General features: G+C 46.0%; 1 protein-coding gene across 1 annotated transcript in view; it reads left to right on the top strand.

The window, feature by feature from the left end:
- Positions 1-20,993, top strand: part of LOC118361112 (inactive heparanase-2) — a 51,073-nt gene that overhangs the window by 25,362 nt on the left and 4,718 nt on the right. Inside the window, exons 8-9 of the mRNA XM_052470233.1 lie at positions 3,316-3,461; positions 12,159-12,305. Of these exons, the coding sequence (XP_052326193.1) occupies positions 3,316-3,461; positions 12,159-12,305 (293 nt within the window). The remainder of the gene's footprint in view (positions 1-3,315; positions 3,462-12,158; positions 12,306-20,993) is intronic.

The following is a 20,993-nucleotide window of genomic DNA, read 5'->3' as shown; positions in this document are numbered from 1 at the left end:
CAAGCTTTAACTTCCTGACTGATGTCTTGAGATGTTTCTTCAATATATCCACATAATATTCATTCCTCATGATGCCATCTATTTTGTGAAGTGCACCAGTCCCTCCTGAAGGCAGCAAAGCACCCCCACAACATGATGCTGCCACCCCCGTGCTTCACGGTTTTGATGGTGTTCTTCAGCTTGCAAGCCTCCCCCTTTTTACTCCAAAAATAACGATGGTCATTATGGCCAAACAGTTCTATTTTTGTTTCATCAGACCAGAGGACATTTATCTAAAAAGTATGATCTTTGTCCCCATGTGCAGTTGCAAACCGGTACCTCCAATTGACTCAAATTATGTCAATTAGCTTATCAGAAGCTTCTAAAGCCATGACATCATTTTCTGGAATTTTCCAAGCTGTTTAAAGGCACAGTCAACATAGTGTATGTAAACTTCTGACCCACTGGAATTGTGATACAGTGAATTATAAGTGAAATAATCTGTCTGTAAACAATTGTTGGAAAAATTACTTGTGTCGTGCACAAATTAGATGTTCTAGCCGACTTGCCAAAACTATAGTTTGTTAACAAGAATTTTTTGGAATGGTTGAAAAACGAGTTTGAATGATTTTACCTAAGTGTGTGTAAACTTCCGACTTCAACTGTATATTATATAATGCCATTTAGCAGACACTTTTATCCAAAGCGACTTACAGTCATGGTGCATAAATTTGACGTATGGGTGGTCCTGGGAATCGAACACACTACCCTGGCGTTACAAGTACCATGCGCTACCAACAGAGTTATAAAGTATCGCCCCTCACAATCTCACAGTGTGCTGTAGCTTTCATCATCGCTTTCACTTATTTTCATGATTGTTTTTGTCAAATCCTCTTGCATATTAAACATTAGGTGTAGACTATGTTTAAGAAAAATGATAGCTCCCTGTTTTATAATCTAAACGTGCTGCTCTTGAATTGATCAATGCACAAAAAAATGAGATTTGTGAGATTTGGCTTTTTAATGTTACAAAAAAGAGCACCCACCTGTGGAAAGATTGCGATCATTAAATCAGCAGGAAAATGTGTTTTGTACAAGCAAGAGATGGAATGTGCATTACTTTTCTTCTTAAATAAATCTATCCAGCAACATTTATGTGACAAATTCATTTACAACCCACAAGAACAGGGAAGAATTGGCTGGAAAGAGGAGAAATCCTGAGGTGGGCAGGGCATGCACTTTGCTAATGTAGGTTTCTAACGTAGCCAGACACAGTGTAAAAGGAGAATAATATAATTTCCGCAATGTTTGATATTATCTGTCCATCTTTCAAGGGAAAGGCACTCATGTAACCACAGTGTACGCTCCAAGGCTTTCACCCGAAGAACTGCTCTTTGTTTTACCTCAGAATCTACACATTTCTTCATAATATTAGTGTCTGCTCTATTCCCAGCTGCCGATAACCCTGTCAATGGCCCAGATTGTACACTTCTGTTCTGTACTCTTACTGTACTCTGGGCTTTCCCGATGGCGGAGTAGCAAATTAAGTTAAAGCTTGGCCTGGTTGGGGAAAAAAGCCTTAAATGTTGCCATATGCAGGATTGCATGGGAACTTCCTGACACACACATGTTGTTCAGAACCTCTGGTGAGGTGTTGATTTTGGGGAGTTTGCGGAGAAGAAAAGAGGAGAGGGGCAGCACAGGGGAGAGAGAGAGGACAGGAGAGAAGAGAAGAGATGAGGAGAGGGGCATGAAAATAGAGCGAGAGAGAGGGGCAGGACAGAGGAAAAAGCATGGAATAGATAGGGACCGGAGAGAGAGAGAGAGAGAGAGAGAGAGAGGTGGGGGGGCAGGACAGAGAACAGAGGAGAGAAGATGGGAAGGGAAGGACAGGGGAGAGAGGAGAGAAGAGGATGGGGGCAGGACAGCGGCGGAGAGAAGATGAGTGGGGCAGGATAGGGGAGAGAGAGAGGATGCAGAGAAGATGGGCAGGATAGGAGAGAGAGATATCAGAGAAGAGAGGGGCAGGACATGGCAGAAAGGAGAGGGTCAGAAGAGAGAGAGCAGAGAGATGAGGAGCGGGGCAGAACAGGGGGGAGAGAGAGAGTGGAGGGGGCAGAATAGGAGAAAGACATATCAGGGAAGAGAGGGCCAGGACATGTCAGAGAGGAGAGGGTCAGGAGAGAGAGAGCAGAGAGATGAGGAGTGGGGCAGGACAGGGCAGAGAGGAGAGGGTGAGGAGAGAGAGAGCAGAGAGATGAGGAGCGGGGCAGGACAGGGGAGAGAGAGAGTGGAGAGGGGCAGAATAGGAGAAAGAGATATCAGGGAAGAGAGGGGCAGGACAGGGGAAGAAAGCAGAGAAAAGAAAATGGAAGAGGGGCAGGACAGAGGAGAGGAGAGGAGAGGAGAGGAGAGGAGAGGAGAGGAGAGGAGGAGAGGAGAGGAGAGGAGAGGAGAGGACAGGACAGGACAGGACGGGACAGGACAGAGAGAGGGCTATGAGAGGGGAGATGGCAGGACAGGAGAGAGAGAGGAGAGGGGGTAGGGGAGAGGGGAGTATGTATTATATTGTCTCTTTCAATAAATACTGAAGCATCTGGTATCCAGCTTCTACCTCTGGTCTTGTCGACCATGGTGGCTGAAACAGGAGTAGACACCCGTACGACCTTTCTGCTTTTCCCAAATGTTTTTTTCCTCCAGATAATTGAGGTGAATAGTGATATGTGTGATTTACATTGAATTGGACACTTGTAAACCCTAAGGAGCTCACATCCAGTTGATTCACTCAACACACTCTCTGTGGTATCTTAAGTTTTGTTTATGTTTTATACAACTGTTGTCAGACATAGTGGAGTGTTTTAGCACCTCTGCACCTCTATAGCCCCCTGTTCTGACATACTGCACGACCACCTTATATCGGTGTTGACAAGTCAATGGACTCAATGGAACAGTATGGGAATGTTAACCCACTCACTAAAGGATATGTTAACCCGCGAAGCTAACGCATGCCCTTCTCATGTCTGTGTCCACGCAACATCATTGTGGGAGCTCATGCTTACTTTGCTACCTGACTATGCATACTGTGTGTGTTTTTTCACTGTGTAACAGGTGTCCCCTCCCTGTGTCTGTCTGTCTGTCTGTCTGTCTGTCTGTCTGTCTGTCTGTCTGTCTGTCTGTCTGTCTGTCTGTCTGTCTGTCTGTCTGTCTGTCTGTCTGTCTGTCTGTCTGTCTGTCTGTCTGTCTGTCTGTCTGTCTGTCTGTCTGTCTGTCTGTCTGTCTGTCTGTCTGTCTGTCTGTCTGTCTGTCTGTCTGTCTGTCTGTCTGTCTGTGTTCCAGGACTACTGGTTGTCCCTGGTGTTCAAGCGTCTGGTCGGTCCCAGGGTGTTGGCAGTGCGGGTAGCAGGCTTGCAGAGGAAACCACGACCAGGGAGGGTTATACGAGACAAACTACGGATCTACGCACATTGTACCAGCTTCCACAAGTAAAAACTACAGCCATATACAGTACACTATACCAGCTTCAAAAAGTACCACTTTGTCAGTAAAATTTTGGCCTAAGGACAAGAATTAGCTGGGTGGCTAAAAAGCAATCACAGCTTCGACTTCTATAGCTTTGTTGTCCCATCTTCCTTCCCTTGGTGTTACATTCTCAATACACCTGAGGCATAGTGTCTAGTCTCTCCCATACTATAAACATTTCAACAACAAAAAATAAATAATAATCTATATATATATATTTTTTAATTGTTGGACATAATAAAATCACCAGGAAGTCAGCTCCAAGTGATTTTAATTTAAGAAATTTGTTCCCAACAATTCCCACGCATAATAGAGAGACACGTGATCGTATACAAATGTAAGCAAGGTTTAAAATGATTGTATTTTAGTCAAACATTATATATCTGTTTGGACTTCTTGTGGTCAATTTGCAGTCTACAGATTATTTGTAATTAAGTTCCGGCCCCCTGAACAGCCGGAAAAAATCGTCCCGTGGCTGAATCCATTAATAAGCCACTCAAGCCATACTAAATCACATCAATAACCCAGGCTTCCACAATTCTACCTAGTCTGCCTGTAACTACAGCTCATAAATAACCGCCGTCCAGGCACCTCAGTCTTTCAGAGACCAGGCCATAAAACTAAACAGGTATCACTTATCAGGCGTGTGAGGGACTGTTCTCTTCGTGAAAGTGGCGGTGACAGGTGTGCCAGTCCTTTATCCCGGTTGGAGGGGGTTTTGGGGGGAGGGTGAGGGGAAACGGAGGGGTAGGTACAATAGGGACGTCTGTGCCAGACTAGATAAAGAGCAGCACCGTCCCCCTGTTCCTCCTGTTCAAGGTTATCATTTAACTCAGCCGTATGAGATGTGTATCAGGTCAGCAGAGCTTTCAGCACCAGGCTAGACTTAATGCCCTCTGTCCCACCTACACACACGGCTCAGTTACAACTGTTCACCCTACTCCACACACTACACTATCTATATGCAATAACTATAATGTTATTTGGAAAGTATTCAGAACCCTAGACTTTTTCCACATTTTGTTACGTAACAGCCTTATTTTAAAATGGATTTAAAAATGTCTCATCAATCTACACACACCTGTATTTGGGGAGTTTCTCCCATTCGTCTCTGTAGATCCTCTCAAGCTCTATCAGGCTAGATGAGGAGCGTTGCTGCATAGCTATTTTCAGGTCTCTCCAGAGATGTTCGTTCGGGTTCAAGTCCTGGCTCTGGCTGGGCCACTCAAGGACATTCAGAGACTTGTCCCGAAGCCACTCCTGCATTGTCTTGGCTGTGTGCTTAGGGTCGTTGTCTTGTTGGAAGGTGAACCTTCGCCCCAGTCTGAGGTCCTGATCGCTCTGGAGCAGGTTTTCATTAAGGATCTCTCTGTGCTTTGCTCCATTCTTTGCCTCGATCCTGACTAGTCTCTCTGCTGAAAAACATCCTCACAGCATGATGCTGCCACCACCATGCTTCACCACTGTAGGGATGGTGCCATGTTTCCTCCAGACGTGACGCTTGGCATTCAGGCCAAAGAGTTTAATCTTGGTTTCATAAGACCAGAGAATCTTGTTTTTCATGGTCTGAGAGTCTTTAGGTGCATTTTGGCAAACTCTTTTACTGAGGAGTGGCTTCTGTCTGGCCACTCTACCATAAAGGCCTGGTTGGTGGAGTGCCATAGAGATGGTTGCCCTTCTGGAACATTCTCCCATCTCCACATAGGAACTCTAGAGCTCTGTCAGAGTGACCGTCGGGTTCTTGGTCACCTCCCTGACCAAGGCCTGTCTCCACCGATTGCTCAGTTTGTCGGGCGGCCAGCTCTACGAAGAGTTTTGGTGGTTTCAAACTTCTTCCATTTAAGAATGATGGAGGCCACTGTGTTCTTGGGGACCTTCAATGCTGCAGAAATCTTCTGGTACCCTTCCCCAGATCTGTGCCTCGACACAATCTTGTCTCTGAGCTCTACGGACAATTCCTTCAACATCATGGCTTGGTTTTTGCTCTGACATGCAGTGTCAACTGTGAGACTTTATATAGACAGGTGTGTGCCTTTCCAAATCATGTCCAATCAATTGAATTTACCAAAGGCAGACTCGAATGAAGTTGTAGAAATATCTCAAGGATGATCAATGGAAACAGGATGCACCTGAGCTCAATGTTGAGTCTCATAGCAAAGGGGCTGAATACTTAAATAAGGTACATCAACACCACCATCCCAGAAACCCTAAACCCACTCCAATTTGCATACCATTCCAACAGATCCACAGATGACGCAATCTCTGTTGCACTCCACACTGCCCTTTCCCACCTGGACAAAAGGAACACCTATGTGAGAATGCTATTCATTGACTACAGCTCAGCGTTCAACACCATAGTGCCCTCAAAGCTCATCACTAAGCTAAGGACCCTGGTACTAAACACCTCCCTCTGCAATTGGTTCCTGGACTTCCTGATGGGCTGCCCCCAGGCGATAAGGGTAGGTAACAACACATCTGCCACGCTGATCCTCAACACAGGGGACCCTCAGGGGTGGTGCTCAGTCCCCTCCTGTACTCGCTGTTCACTCATGACTATATGGCTGAGCATGCCCCCATTCTCATCGACTGGGCTGCAGTGGAGCAGGTTGTGAGCTTCAAGTTCCTTGGTGTCCACATCACCAACGAACTATCGTGGTCCAAGCACACGAAGACATCCATGAAGAGGGTCCTCAGATCCTCAAAAGGTTCTACAGCTGCACCATCGAGAACATCCTGACTGGTTGCATCACTGGCTGGTATGGCAACTGCTCGGCCTCCGACCGCAAGGCACTACAGAGGTTAGTGCGAACGGTCCAGTACATCACTGGGGCCAAGCTTCCTGCCATCCAGGACCTCTATACCAGGCTGTGTCAGAGGAAAGCCCTAAAAATTGTCAAAGACTCCAGCCACCCTAGTCAAAGACTGTTCTCTCTGCTACGCACGGCAAGCGGTACCGGAGCTCCAAGTCTATGTCCAAGAGGCTTCTATACAGCTTCTACCCCCAAGCCATAAGACTCCTGAACATCTAATCAAATGGCTACCCAGACTATTTGCATTGCCCCCTCTTTTACACCGCTGCTACTCTCTGTTGTTATCATCTATGCATAGTCACTTTAATAACTCTACCTACATGTACATATTACCTCAACTAACCGGTGCCCCCACACATTGACCCCCTGTATATAGTCTCGCTATTGTTATTTTACTGCTGCTCTTTAATAATTACTTGTTACTTTTATTTCTAATTCTTATCCATATTTTTTTAAACTGCATTGTTGGTTAGGGGCTCGTAAGTAAGCATTTCACTGTAAGGCACATGTGACTAATAAAATGTTTTTTATTTGTAATAAATTTGCAAACATTTCTAAAAACTTTTTTCTAAGGTTGTAACATAACACTCTGAAGGCACTGTTTATATTAAATATACAATTAACACATATAAAGGAGTATGATCTCTCTCTTTGATCTCTGTCCCCTGCTCCAAGCAATTGGAGTTGTCTATAGTCTATTCTATCATAGTTACAGGTTTGGCGCAAAGAGTACTCTCTAGAGACTGTATCTACTGACACAGATATAGATATACCTCACATCTGATCTGCAACCTAAGGTGTAGCCTGTTGACAGATCTGCAGATATATGAAATGGTTGTCATCAAGTGCTTTCCATCTGGCACCTGGAAGGATAGGACGGTGACTATCGCCTCTTATGATGGGAGACTGTAGCCCCTGGCAAGGGACTTATTTCTGGATCTCAACATCTATCCTCTTTACTATGTTGGCGGTTTCATTACTATTTTGCTATCAAGGGTATTGTATTATTCTATCCGGGTAGCCAGTTAGCGGTTTCCAGCCTTCCAGACATTTAGCGGTTAGCATGGTCTGTTTTACTCTGAACCGATGCTCCAACATCAAACAACGGGAAGGATTGTTTACGTTCCTGCTTCTAATGCCTCAGAACCTCATCATTTTGGAAATCCTGGACTGTCTTTATCCCTCTATCCAACTCTCGGTCTAATCTACGGGTATCTATCCCTCCAACTCTCTCTGTCTGATCCAACCCTGAGCAATGTTTGGCATAAGGCATAAGGCTCCAATAGTTAAGCAGAAGAAACTCTCCAGGCCTGACCGATTACACTGTCTGACACGAAGACAGACAGACAGACAGACAGACAGACAGACAGACAGACAGACACAGACAGACAGACAGACAGACAGACAGACAGACAGACAGACAGACAGACAGACAGACAGACACTGGTTTCTGTATACAGACGTGACCAACCTTGGTTCTGTTCTCTGTCAACAGAGTGTTCGTTTGAATTTATTCAAGTCACTTGAATAGGATCTCTGTGTGTCTGCTTAGTGTTTCTTTGATGTACGATGAGATGTAGAGACAAAGAGTGAACAATAACCAGAAGCCGTGAGAGAGACAGATGGCGAGAGAGATGGAGAGTGAGACTGATGGAGAGAGAGATGGAGAGTGAGACAGATGGCAAGAGAGATAGAGAGTGAGACAGATGGAGAGAGAGATGGAGAGTGAGACTGATGGAGAGAGAGCTGGAGATAGAGATGGAGAGAGAGATGGAGAGTGAGACTGATGGAGAGAGAGAGATAGAGAGTGAGACTGATGAAGAGAGAGAGATGAGAGTGAGACTGATGGAGAGAGAGAGATGGAGAGTGAGACTGATGGAGAGAGAGAGATGGAGAGTGAGACTGATGGAGAGAGAGATGGAGAGTGAGACTGATGGAGAGAGAGAGATGAAGATAGAGACTGGTGGAGAGAGAGATGGAGAGTGAGACAGATGGAGAGAGAGATGGAGATAGAGATGGAGAGTGAGACTGATGGAGAGAGAGAGATGGAGAGTGAGACTGATGGAGAGAGAGAGATGGAGAGTGAGACTGATGGAGAGAGAGAGATGGAGAGTGAGACTGATGGAGAGAGAGATGGAGAGTGAGACTGATGGAGAGAGAGATGGAGATAGAGATGGAGAGAGAGATGGAGAGTGAGACTGATGGAGAGAGAGAGATGGAGAGTGAGACTGATGGAGAGAGAGAGATGGAGAGTGAGACTGATGGAGAGAGAGAGATGGAGAGTGAGACTGATGGAGAGAGAGAGATGGAGAGTGAGACTGATGGAGGGAGAGCTGGAGATAGAGATGGAGAGTGAGACTGATGGAGAGAGAGAGCTGGAGAGTGATACTGATGGAGAGAGAGATGGAGAGAGAGATGGAGAGTGAGACTGATGGAGAGAGAGATGGAGAGTGAGACAGATGGAGAGAGAGATGGAGAGTGAGACAGATGGAGAGAGAGATGGAGAGTGAGACTGATAGAGAGAGAGATGGAGAGTGAGACTGATGGAGAGAGAGCTGGAGATAGAGATGGAGAGAGAGATGGAGAGTGAGACCGGTGGAGAGAGAGCTGGAGAGAGAGAGATGGAGACAGATATATATATATATATACAGTATATATGGAGATAGAGATGGAGAGTGTGACAGATGGAGAGAGAGATGGAGAGAGAGATGGAGAGTGAGACTGATGGAGAGAGATATGGAGAGTGAGACTGATGTAGAGAGAGAGATAGAGAGAGATGGAGAGTGAGACCGATGGAGAGTGAGACAGATGGAGAAAGAGACAGATAGAGATGGAGAGTGAGACAGACGGAGAGAGATGGAGAGAGAGAGAGAAGGAGAGAGAGACAGAAGGAGAGAGATAGAGAGATTGATGATCAGAGAGGGATCGCTAGTCAACCTGTCTGACAAAGCCCAACACTGACCCTGAACAATGTGGTCCTCAGAAACATATATCAATGCACACAGACACCCAGAAACATATGGTATCACCACACACAGACACCCAGAAACATATGGTATCACCACACACAGACACCCAGAAACATATGGTATCACCACACACAGACACCCAGAAACATATGGTATCACCACACACACACAGAAACCCAGAAACATATGGTATCACCACACAGACACCCAGAAACATATGGTATCACCACACACAGACACCCAGAAACATATGGTATCACCACACAGACACCCAGAAACATATGGTATCACCACACAGACACCCAGAAACATATGGTATCACCACACAGACACACAGAAACATATGGTATCACCACACAGACACCCAGAAACATATGGTATCACCACACACAGACACCCAGAAACATATTGTATCACCACACAGACACCCAGAAACATATGGTATCACCACACACAGACACCCAGAAACATATGGTATCACCACACAGACACCCAGAAACATATGGTATCACCACACAGACACCCAGAAACATATGGTATCACCACACACAGACACCCAAAAACATATGGTATCACCACACAGACACCCGGAAACATATGGTATCACCACACACAGACACCCAGAAACATATGGTATCACCACACAAACACCCAGAAACATATGGTATCACCACACAGACACCCAGAAACATATGGTATCACCACACAGACACCCAGAAACATATGGTATCACCACACAGACACCCAGAAACATATGGTATCACCACACAGACACCCAGAAACATATGGTATCACCACACACAGACACCCAGAAACATATGGTATCACCACACAGACACCCAGAAACATATGGTATCACCACACAGACACCCAGAAACATATGGTATCACCACACACAGACACCCAGAAACATATGGTATCACCACACAGACACCCGGAAACATATGGTATCACCACACACAGACACCCAGAAACATATGGTATCACCACACAGACACCCAGAAACATATGGTATCACCACACAGACACCCAGAAACATATGGTATCACCACACAGACACCCAGAAACATATGGTATCACCACACAGACACCCAGAAACATATGGTATCACCACACAGACACCCAGAAACATATGGTATCACCACACAGACACCCAGAAACATATGGTATCACCACACACAGACACCCAGAAACATATGGTATCACCACACAGACACCCAGAAACATATGGTATCACCACACAGACACCCAGAAACATATGGTATCACCACACAGACACCCAGAAACATATGGTATCACCACACAGACACCCAGAAACATATGGTATCACCACACAGACACCCAGAAACATATGGTATCACCACACAGACACCCAGAAACATATGGTATCACCACACAGACACCCAGAAACATATGGTATCACCACACAGACACCCAGAAACATATGGTATCACCACACAGACACCCAGAAACATATGGTATCACCACACAGACACCCAGAAACATATGGTACCACTCCAGTTGTGTTGTTCCTCCCTTCACATTAGACGGCTATTAAATGTTATAATGTTTGCCTTATCTTTCTCTTGTAGATATTTACCTTTGGCTAAAATCTCATAAATCCTGTCCACAGCACTCTGTTCCAGAGGCTGGGACTCATGCTGTATTGTCTGTCCCACACTTTCACACTCTCCAATTGACCCTGAATGTGATGTGAGTAGGGACTTCAGGTCTTAGGTTCTGATCATATCAAAACATCTCAGATCCCTTCAACCTGGGCATATTTGACAGTATTATGAAGTGTACTGTATCTAGAAACAAGGCCAAGAGGGCAATTACATCAAATACGGTTTAAAAGGACAATCTGCAGTTGCTACATCCATTTCTGGACTTGTAAATTAGTGATATGTACCTATTGATTGTTGAAGAATACAGTATAACTTATAAATACATCATAAGCTTAGTTCAACTGTCGTACCCCATCACAACCCAAAACATAAACTTGTTTTACTCCAATGTTTGTAAACAAAGTAAATGTAAACAAACACTATATAGCCTCAAAACATTGTTAAAACTCTCATTTTGATAGCAGGGATGACCATTCCTTGCCTCCACAGCTCTGTCTCTGAAAGGGATTGCACTTCTTCAGCACCATCCCTCAGCTTTTTACCGGAACAGGGGCAAGGAGAACACTTTGTTATTGTTTCAACTTCTGATTGCCGCTTTAATATAAATGTACATACAAATAGATGACAGGTTTAGGATTCTAATGAAGAGAAGAACTAGATTACATTGAGTTAATGGAATGCTTGGAACACGTTCAGATTGACCCGTCTTCTTCAACTCTTTTACTCCTGTTATTAAATTGGCGGGTGGCAGCATTGTTCCATCCCTGACATACCAGGTAACCATTTCAAAGGCTTTCCTCTGTCTTTAAAAGGACTCTTCTCCTCGTTAGTTATAGAAGGTTCTGTTGTGCTCGGCAGAGGATGACACTATAAAGGCCCTTACAGATCTCGCTAGAGATGGTGAGAAAAAGGTAGTGAGAGAGCAACAAAAGGTCTAGTCAAGGAACTTCGTCTCTGTCTGTCTCTCTGTCTCTGCAGTGTGTGTATGTGTGTGTGTGTGTGTGTGTGTGTGTGTACGTGAGTGTGTGTGTGTGTGTGTGTGTGTGTGTGTGTGTGTGTGTGTGTGTGTGTGTGTGTGTGTGTGTGTGTGTGTGTGTGTGTGTGTGTGTGTGTGTGTGTGTGTGTGTGTGTGTGTGTGTGTGTGTGTGTGTGTGTGTGTGTGTGTGTGAGAAAAAGAAGACCATGAAAACCAATATTTGTGTTTATCTTTACTCACTTTTAAATGTAGAATACTTCTCTTCTATTCCTTCCAGTCGTAACTACGTGAGAGGATCCATAACGATCTATATCATCAACCTGCATCGGTCGAGGAAGAAAATCAAGCTGGCGGGAACCTTACGTAACATGACTGTCCATCAGTACCTGGTACAGCCCTATGGGACAGACGGACTTCACGCCAGGTCTGTAGCAGTCCTCTGGGCACAGACGTCAATTCAATGTCTATTCCACATTGGTTCAACATATTTTCATTGAACTGACATAGAAACAACGTTGATTTAACCAGTGTGTGCCCAGTGGGAGGGGTCTGACATTCACACACACACACACACACACACACACACACACACACACACACACACACACACACACACACACACACACACACACACACACACACACACACACACACACACACACACACCATTCTACTGCTCTCTCTCTCCCTTTCTATCTTTCTCTCTCTCCCTCCATTTCTATATCTTTCTCCCTGTCTCTATATATATCCTGCTGATCACAGACAGATGGCTATACAGACAGAGGGCTACACAAACAGAGGGCTACACAGAGAGAGGGCTACACAGAGAGAGGGCTACACAGAGACAGAGCTACACCACAGAGAGAGGGCTACACATAGAGAGGGCTACACGAACAGAGGGCTACATAGACAGAGGGCTACACATAGAGAGGGCTACACAAACAGAGGGCTACATAGACAGAGGGCTACACATAGAGAGGGCTACATAGACAGAGGGCTACACATAGAGAGGGCTACACAAAGAGAGGGCTACATAGACAGAGGGCTACACATAGAGAGGGCTACACAAAGAGAGGGCTACATAGACAGAGGGCTACACATAGAGAGGGCTACACAAAAAGATGGCTACATAGACAGAGGGCTACACATAGAGAGGGCTACACATAGAGAGGGCTACACAAACAGAGGGCTACATAGACAGAGGGCTACACATAGAGAGGGCTACACAAACAGAGGGCTACATAGACAGAGGGCTACACATAGAGAGGGCTACACAAACAGAGGGCTACATAGACAGAGGGCTACACATAGAGAGGGCTACACAAACAGAGGGCTACACAAAGAGATGGCTACATAGACAGAGGGCTACATAGACAGAGGGCTACACATAGAGAGGGCTACACAAACAGAGGGCTACATAGACAGAGGGCTACACATAGAGAGGGCTACACAAACAGAGGGCTACATAGACAGAGGGCTACACATAGAGAGGGCTACACAAACAGAGGGCTACATAGACAGAGGGCTATGCAGAGAGAGGGCTACACAAACAGAGGGCTACATAGACAGAGGGCTATGCAGAGAGAGGGCTACACAAACAGAGGGCTACACATAGAGAGGGCTACACAAACAGAGGGCTACATAGACAGAGGGCTATGCAGAGAGAGGGCTACACAAACAGAGGGCTACATAGACAGAGGGCTATGCAGAGAGAGCAGAGCTTCATGGAACACGTGTTTTCTGATCAAACATCCACACTGCTCTATTAATAGAGTATCCTGTTTCTTATACTGACCTGACAAGACACACACACACACACACTGACCTGACAAGACACATGCACACATACACACACACACTAAACTGACAAGTCCAACTTACAAGAGAGAGACAGAGAGACCTAGGTTACCATAACAAAGCTGTCCATCTAGCTAACTTCAGTCATCTCTATTGGAAACAGGGTGGGGGATTCTCCTTCAACCGGGAGGATTTGGGATCTCTATCAGTGAACCATGTGGCTCCACTAAATAAAGCACAACTTTAAAGGCTTAAGCCTCCATAAACCCTTTATAAGGCCTAGACTTTATTTGCCTTATCCATTATTATTATTATTATCATCATTAAATAGCCTATCTAAAAGAGTCTTGTTAAACTATGTAGAATTGCAGGAAATTAGTGTCAAAACAAGGTAATTTTCCTAGGTCCCTCAAATTAAACACGTTTAAAAAGAAACATACTTTTTGAGGTTGGGAAAAAAGGTTGGGAACCCCTGCTAGGTCAAGAAGATCATCAAGGAACTCAACCACCCGAGCCACGGCCTGTTCACCCAACTATCATCTAACAGCCTTTCTTAAAGTATGGGTTGCGACCCAAGGTGGGTTGCAGACCTGTTAATGGTGAGTCGCGAGGTGTCAGAGTACATTTAGAATTACTTAATTAATTACTGGAATTGATTTTGGCCAAGTGCAACTGCGCTCTCTGTTCAACAGCGGTGTCTCTGCTCAGCAGCGGTGTCTCTGCTCATCAGCGGTGTCTCTGCTCAGCAGCGGTGTCTCTGCTCAGCAGCGGTGTCTCTGCTCAGCAGCGGTGTCTCTGTTCAGCAGCGGTGTCTCTGCTCAGCAGCGGTGTCTCTGCTCAGCAGCGGTGTCTCTGCTCAGCAGCGGTGTCTCTGCTCACAGCGCTGTCTCTGCTCAGCAGCGGTGTCTCTGCTCAGCAGCGGTGTCTCTGCTCACTGCGCTCTCTGCTCAGCAGCGGTGTCTCTGCTCAGCAGCGGTGTCTCTGCTCAGCAGCGGTGTCTCTGCTCAGCAGCGGTGTCTCTGCTCACTGCGCTCTCTGCTCAGCAGCGGTGTCTCTGCTCAGCAGCGGTGTCTCTGCTCAGCAGCGGTGTCTCTGCTCAGCAGCGGTGTCTCTGCTCAGCAGCGGTGTCTCTGCTCAGCAGAGGTGTCTCTGCTCAGCAGCGGTGTCTCTGCTCAGCAGCGGTGTCTCTGCTCAGCAGCGGTGTCTCTGCTCAGCAGCGGTGTCTCTGCTCAGCAGCGGTGTCTCTGTTCATCAGTGTTGTCTCTGCTCAGCAGCGGTGTCTCTGCTCAGCAGCGTTGTCTCTGCTCAGCAGCGGTGTCTCTGTTCAGCAGCGGTGTCTCTGCTCAGCAGCGGTGTCTCTGCTCAGCAGAGGTGTCTCTGCTCAGCAGCGGTGTCTCTGCTCATCAGCGGCGGTGTCTCTGCTCAGCAGCGGTGTCTCTGCTCAGCAGCGGTGTCTCTGCTCATCAGCGGTGTCTCTGCTCAGCAGAGGTGTCTCTGCTCAACAGCGGTGTCTCTGCTCAGCAGCGGTGTCTCTGCTCAGCAGCGGTGTCTCTGTTCAGCAGCGGTGTCTCTGCTCAGCAGCGGTGTCTCTGCTCATCAGCGGTGTCTCTGCTCAGCAGAGGTGTCTCTGCTCAACAGCGGTGTCTCTGCTCAGCAGAGGTGTCTCTGCTCAGCAGCGGTGTCTCTGCTCATCAGCGGTGTCTCTGCTCAGCAGAGGTGTCTCTGCTCATCAGCGGTGTCTCTGCTCATCAGCGGTGTCTCTGCTCAGCAGAGGTGTCTCTGCTCAGCAGCGGTGTCTCTGCTCATCAGCGGTGTCTCTGCTCAGCAGAGGTGTCTCTGCTCATCAGCGGTGTCTCTGCTCATCAGCGGTGTCTCTGCTCAGCAGAGGTGTCTCTGCTCAACAGCGGTGTCTCTGCTCAGCAGAGGTGTCTCTGCTCAGCAGCGGTGTCTCTGCTCATCAGCGGTGTCTCTGCTCAGCAGAGGTGTCTCTGCTCAACAGCGGTGTCTCTGCTCATCAGCGGTGTCTCTGCTCAGCAGAGGTGTCTCTGCTCATCAGCGGTGTCTCTGCTCAGCAGAGGTGTCTCTGCTCAACAGCGGTGTCTCTGCTCATCAGCGGTGTCTCTGCTCAGCAGAGGTGTCTCTGCTCAACAGCGGTGTCTCTGCTCATCAGCGGTGTCTCTGCTCAGCAGAGGTGTCTCTGCTCAACAGCGGTGTCTCTGCTCAGCAGAGGTGTCTCTGCTCAACAGCGGTGTCTCTGCTCATCAGCGGTGTCTCTGCTCAGCAGAGGTGTCTCTGCTCAACAGCGGTGTCTCTGCTCATCAGCGGTGTCTCTGCTCAGCAGAGGTGTCTCTGCTCAACAGCGGTGTCTCTGCTCATCAGCGGTGTCTCTGCTCAGCAGAGGTGTCTCTGCTCAACAGCGGTGTCTCTGCTCAGCAGAGGTGTCTCTGCTCAGCAGCGGTGTCTCTGCTCAGCAGCGGTGTCTCTGCTCAGTTTGGCAGCTGCATGAGAGGGAGGTGCCCGTGTACTTTGCGGTTCAACAGATCTTTTTTCGGCAGTTTTCTGCGACCCACACGCTGCAGTGCTGTTGTTCAGCAGCAGATGATGCGCTGTCAGCCACTGGCTTGTAATTCCCACTCCCCATCACTCACCGCTGTCATAGAATGGACAAGCTAGCCACAAGTTCTGACTGAGTTCACTTGTCATTAAACGCAAACACAGCGATGAGTTTCTCTCTCTTGGTTTCATACAAACTTTGAGAAATAACGAGGAGCGCCCACAATTTGTTTTGTGCAGGGAAGTGCTTAGTAATGAGTCTCTCAAAACGAACAAATGAAAACGACAGGTCCTGACCCAACATCCACAGCATGACGGTAAACCCAGTGGGTTCTTTCAGAACCGGGCAGAATACTTCAGGAAGCAGTGCTTTGACAGTGGAAAAGTAAGTTGTAATTGTATAATAGGGGAGTACTACTCATAGTAGTCGATGTGAGTTTCTCGTTCAAACAATCCCCTGGCCTTGTACACAGCTAATAGCTAACATTAGCCAAAGCAAGCTCTCTAGCTAATAGTGCAACCCTAGTAACAGTACAGATGAAGATGGGGAACAAAACTTAATCTGAACTGGAATACACTGATCTAACAGCCTTTCTGCTTTTTTATGCTGAGAAACTGACTGAGAAAGCAGTAGATGTTCTGGTCCAGTTTGGCACCACATACCTGTGCGAGTCAGTGTTCTCAACTGTCAAAAACTGAGCCCAGAATAGACCTGCTTGTTGAAAACTTCAACCAGTCACACACCTCTCATTAGTACTCTGTGTGTGTTTTTTATGGTCTACATCTGTTTGATGTGATCAATCAGTTTATTTATTCAGTGATTTATTCTATTTATTGCTTGGGTCCCAGGAAAACACAGAATTTCTCATTTGGGTCCCAGGCTGAAAAGGTTTAAGAACCCCTGATCTAGAAGGCAGAGACAGTACAGGTGCATCAAAGCTGTAACCGAGAGACTGAAAAACAGGTTCTATCTCAAGGCCATCAGACTGTTAATCGGTCACCACTAGCCGGCCTCCGCCCAGTACCCTGCCCTGAACTTTAGTCAATGTTGCTAGCCGGCTATCACCCGGTACTATACCTTGACTGCTGCCCTATGTACATAGTCATTGAACACTGGTCACTATAATAATGTTTACATACTGTTTTACCCACTTTATATGTACTGTGGGTTCAGACCCATTGACTTTTTCCACATTTTGTTATGTTACAGCCGTATTCTAAAATGGATTACATCCTTTTTTCCCTCATCTATCTACACACAATAACCCATAATGGGGAAAAAACATGTTTTTAAATATCACATTTACATAAGTATTCAGACCCTTTACTCAGCACTTTGTTGAAGCAGCTATGGCAGTGATTACAGCATTGATTCTTCTTGGGTATGACGCTACATACTTGGCACACCTGTATTTGGGGAGTTACTCCCATTTTTCTCTGCAGATCTTCTTAAGCTCTGTCAGGTTGGATGGAGAGTGTTGCTGCACAGATATTTTCAGGTCTCTCCAGAGATGTTTGATCGGGTTCAAGTCCAGGTTCTGGCTGGGCCACTCAAGGCCATTCAGAGACTTGTTCCAAAGCCACTCCTGCATTGTCTTGGATCTGTGCTTAGAATCATTGTCCTATTGGAAGGTGAACCTTTGCCCCAGTCTGAGGTCCTGGGGGCTCTGGAGCAGGTTTTCATCAAGGATCTCTCTGTACTTAGCTCCGTTCATCTTTGCCGCGATCCTGAGTCTCCCAGTCCCTGCTGCTGAAAAACATATCCACAGCATGATGCTACCACCACCATGCTTCACCGTAGGGATGATGTCATAAGGTGTATGCACCAATTTGTAAGTCGCTCTGGATAAGAGCGTCTGCTAAATGACTTAAATGTAAATGTAAATGTAAATGCCAGGTTTCCTCCAGATATGACGCTTGGTATTTAGGCCAAGAAGTTCAAGCTTGGTTTCATCAGACTAGAGAATCTTGTTTCTCATGGTCTGAGCGTTGTTAGGTGCATTTTGGCAAACTCCCTGCTAGCTGTCATGTGCCTTTTAATGAGAGTGACTTCCGTCTGACCACTCTACCATATAGACTTGATTGGTGGAGTGCTGCAGAGATGGTTGTCCTTCTGGAAGATTCTCCCATCTCCACAGACGAACTCTGGAGCTCTGTAAGAGTGACCATCGTGTTGTTGGTCACCTTCCTGACCTTCTCCCCCGATTGCTCAGTTAGTCCAGGCGGCCAGCTCTAGGAAGAGTCTTGGTGGTTCCACATTTCTTCCATTTAAGAATGATGGAGGCCACTGTGTTCTTGGGGACCTTCGGAGCTCTACGGACAATTCCTTCGACCTCATGGCTTAGTGTTTGCTCTGACATGCACTGTCAACTGTGGAACTTTATATAGACAGGTGTGTGCCTTTCCAAATGATGTCCAATCAATTATATTTACCAAAGGTGGACTCCAAACAATTTGTAGACACATGTCAAGGATGATCAATGGAAACAGGATGTACCTGAGCTCAATTTCGAGTCTCATAGCAAAGGGGCTTGGTAAGGTATTTGAGTTTTTAAAATTATTTTATACATTTACAAAAATGTTTTGGCTTTGTCATAACGGATAAATGTGTGAAAAAAAAGAAAATGTCAATCAATTGTAGAATAAGGCTGTAATGTAACAAAATGTGGACGCGACCAGTAACATTTGATTTGATTTTGATTTGATACAGTCTAGTGGATGATAAAAAGACAAGCGTTCAAACCTCCGTGGTTGAGAATTGGCCATAAAATCCGATTAGCATAATAGCTTTGTCATGGTTTATTGAAATTGATAAGGCCTTGATAAGAAACATCTGCTGGTACCAGAGGCCTTCCCAGAGGGGATGTTCTGGTCTGATCTCGTCTGCTCCCCCAGAGCTCTCTGGGCAGATTAGCTGTTCTATTCGTTCCAGTGGCCCTACACTCCATTCACCCCTTTTTCCTCTCTTCTTTTGTGCTGTTACTGGCAGAAGCCCCCTCCCCCCGTTCCAGATCAGTGGCACTGCTACACTCCTTCTGTCCACATTCACCTGTTTTCTCTTGCTTCCTTTCTCTCTCCATTCCTGGCATCGATTACTCTTGATTATCTCTACACATTCATCCTTCTTTTCCTCTCTCCTCTCCATGTCTATCCCTGTAATGCCTCAGTAGCTCTGTTGCACTTGCTCTCCACATTCACCTCTTAGTTTCCCCTCTCCGTCACTTCAGCTGTCTGTCTGGCAGTAAACCATCCTTCTCTCGGCCTCTCCAGTCTAAGCTCAGACTGTTATTCAGATACAAGGCTGATCCTCCAATAACAGCCTAATGAGTGAGTGTGTGTGTGTGTGTGTGTGTGCGTGGGTGTGCTGTAATAACAGATGTTTTCTGATGAGGATGTGTGAGTGGTGTTACAGGGGATTATAGTGGTGCCGAATAGAACCGTAAGCAGTGGCTCTGTTCTAGACTCTAACTGCTGTTCTAGCTGCTCCCACTGACCACAGACAGGGCAGTAGAGACTTTTATTCATGTTTGAGCAGCTCCAGATGTCTATAAACAGGACTAGAACTCAACAGCCGGGTCCTATAGACTGTATATATGCCGCTCTGACCAAACAAATTAGATATGTGCTTTTCAATCTCTAGATTTTCCAATACAATGTGAAATGAACAAAGTGAAATGAACAAGTGAAATGTTACAAAAGTTCAAGGATGATTTGAAATTGAGGCTAACCAGTTGTGCGAAAGAATGTAATCCATCGAATGCCCCAAAATGACCTTTCATTTTCCTTTTCATATTGGTCTCATTAAATCTCGTAAATCAGCCAATGTGGCGCTCTCTGGTTCCCATGGAAATATCTTGTTCTCCTTTCCTATTTGGAGCCTATGGTCTCAATTAGGTCCTCTCAGTCCTAGATCACAGTGTAATTCCACCCTCCTTTCTTATTTTGTATTGCTTTATTTAGACAGTGTGAAACAATTGTGGTGACATGGCAGGAGGAGAGAGAGTAGGGACGAGGCCACAGTGCTGTGATGTGTGCCTGTAGTGATACCACACACAGTCAACGCTGCTGTTCTTTTATATGCTAGCGATTTAACCATGCAACCATGACACAAACCATTTCATATTTGTAAATACAGTCATACTTGACATAGCACATTCATAATCTATACGGTAAATCCTATTGTGTACATGTCAGTTTATTACTTTGCATACTACCTTCTAATTACTTTATATTTTTATTTGACTTATTTGACTTTATTGTTTATATTGATTATTGTACTGTTGAGGGAGCCAGCATGCAAGCATTTCACTGCACCTTTTATGCATGCTGTTAGCTGTGTACATGACTAATCAGATATGTCCTCGCTTTTTCCATGGAATATGGAAGGATTGTTGTCAAATAACACTGCAGTGAATTCAAGGGGCAGTCCGAACTGGACTGTAATCCGGGTCTCTACGATTGTTACTGTAGTCTAACAGTGTTGGAGTGAATGTTAGGTAAAACCTGTTGACTTAAAGAAAAAGGTCTATTCAGGGTCTTGAGCGTACAGTAGGTTGATGTGAGAGTACAGTAGGTTGATGTGAGTGTACAGTAGGTTGATGTGAGCGTACAGTAGGTTGATGTGAATGTACAGTAGGTTGATGTGAGAGTACAGTAGGTTGATGTGAGCGTACAGTAGGTTGATGTGAGCGTACAGTAGGTTGATGTGAGCGTACAGTAGGTTGATGTGAGTGTACAGTAGGTTGATGTGAGTGTACAGTAG

This window comes from Oncorhynchus keta, chromosome 2 (genome assembly GCF_023373465.1).
Source record: "Oncorhynchus keta strain PuntledgeMale-10-30-2019 chromosome 2, Oket_V2, whole genome shotgun sequence".
Classification (NCBI taxonomy): domain Eukaryota; kingdom Metazoa; phylum Chordata; class Actinopteri; order Salmoniformes; family Salmonidae; genus Oncorhynchus; species Oncorhynchus keta.
The sequence above is the reverse complement of the archived record's forward strand: the minus strand, read 5'-3'. Positions and strand labels throughout refer to the sequence as shown.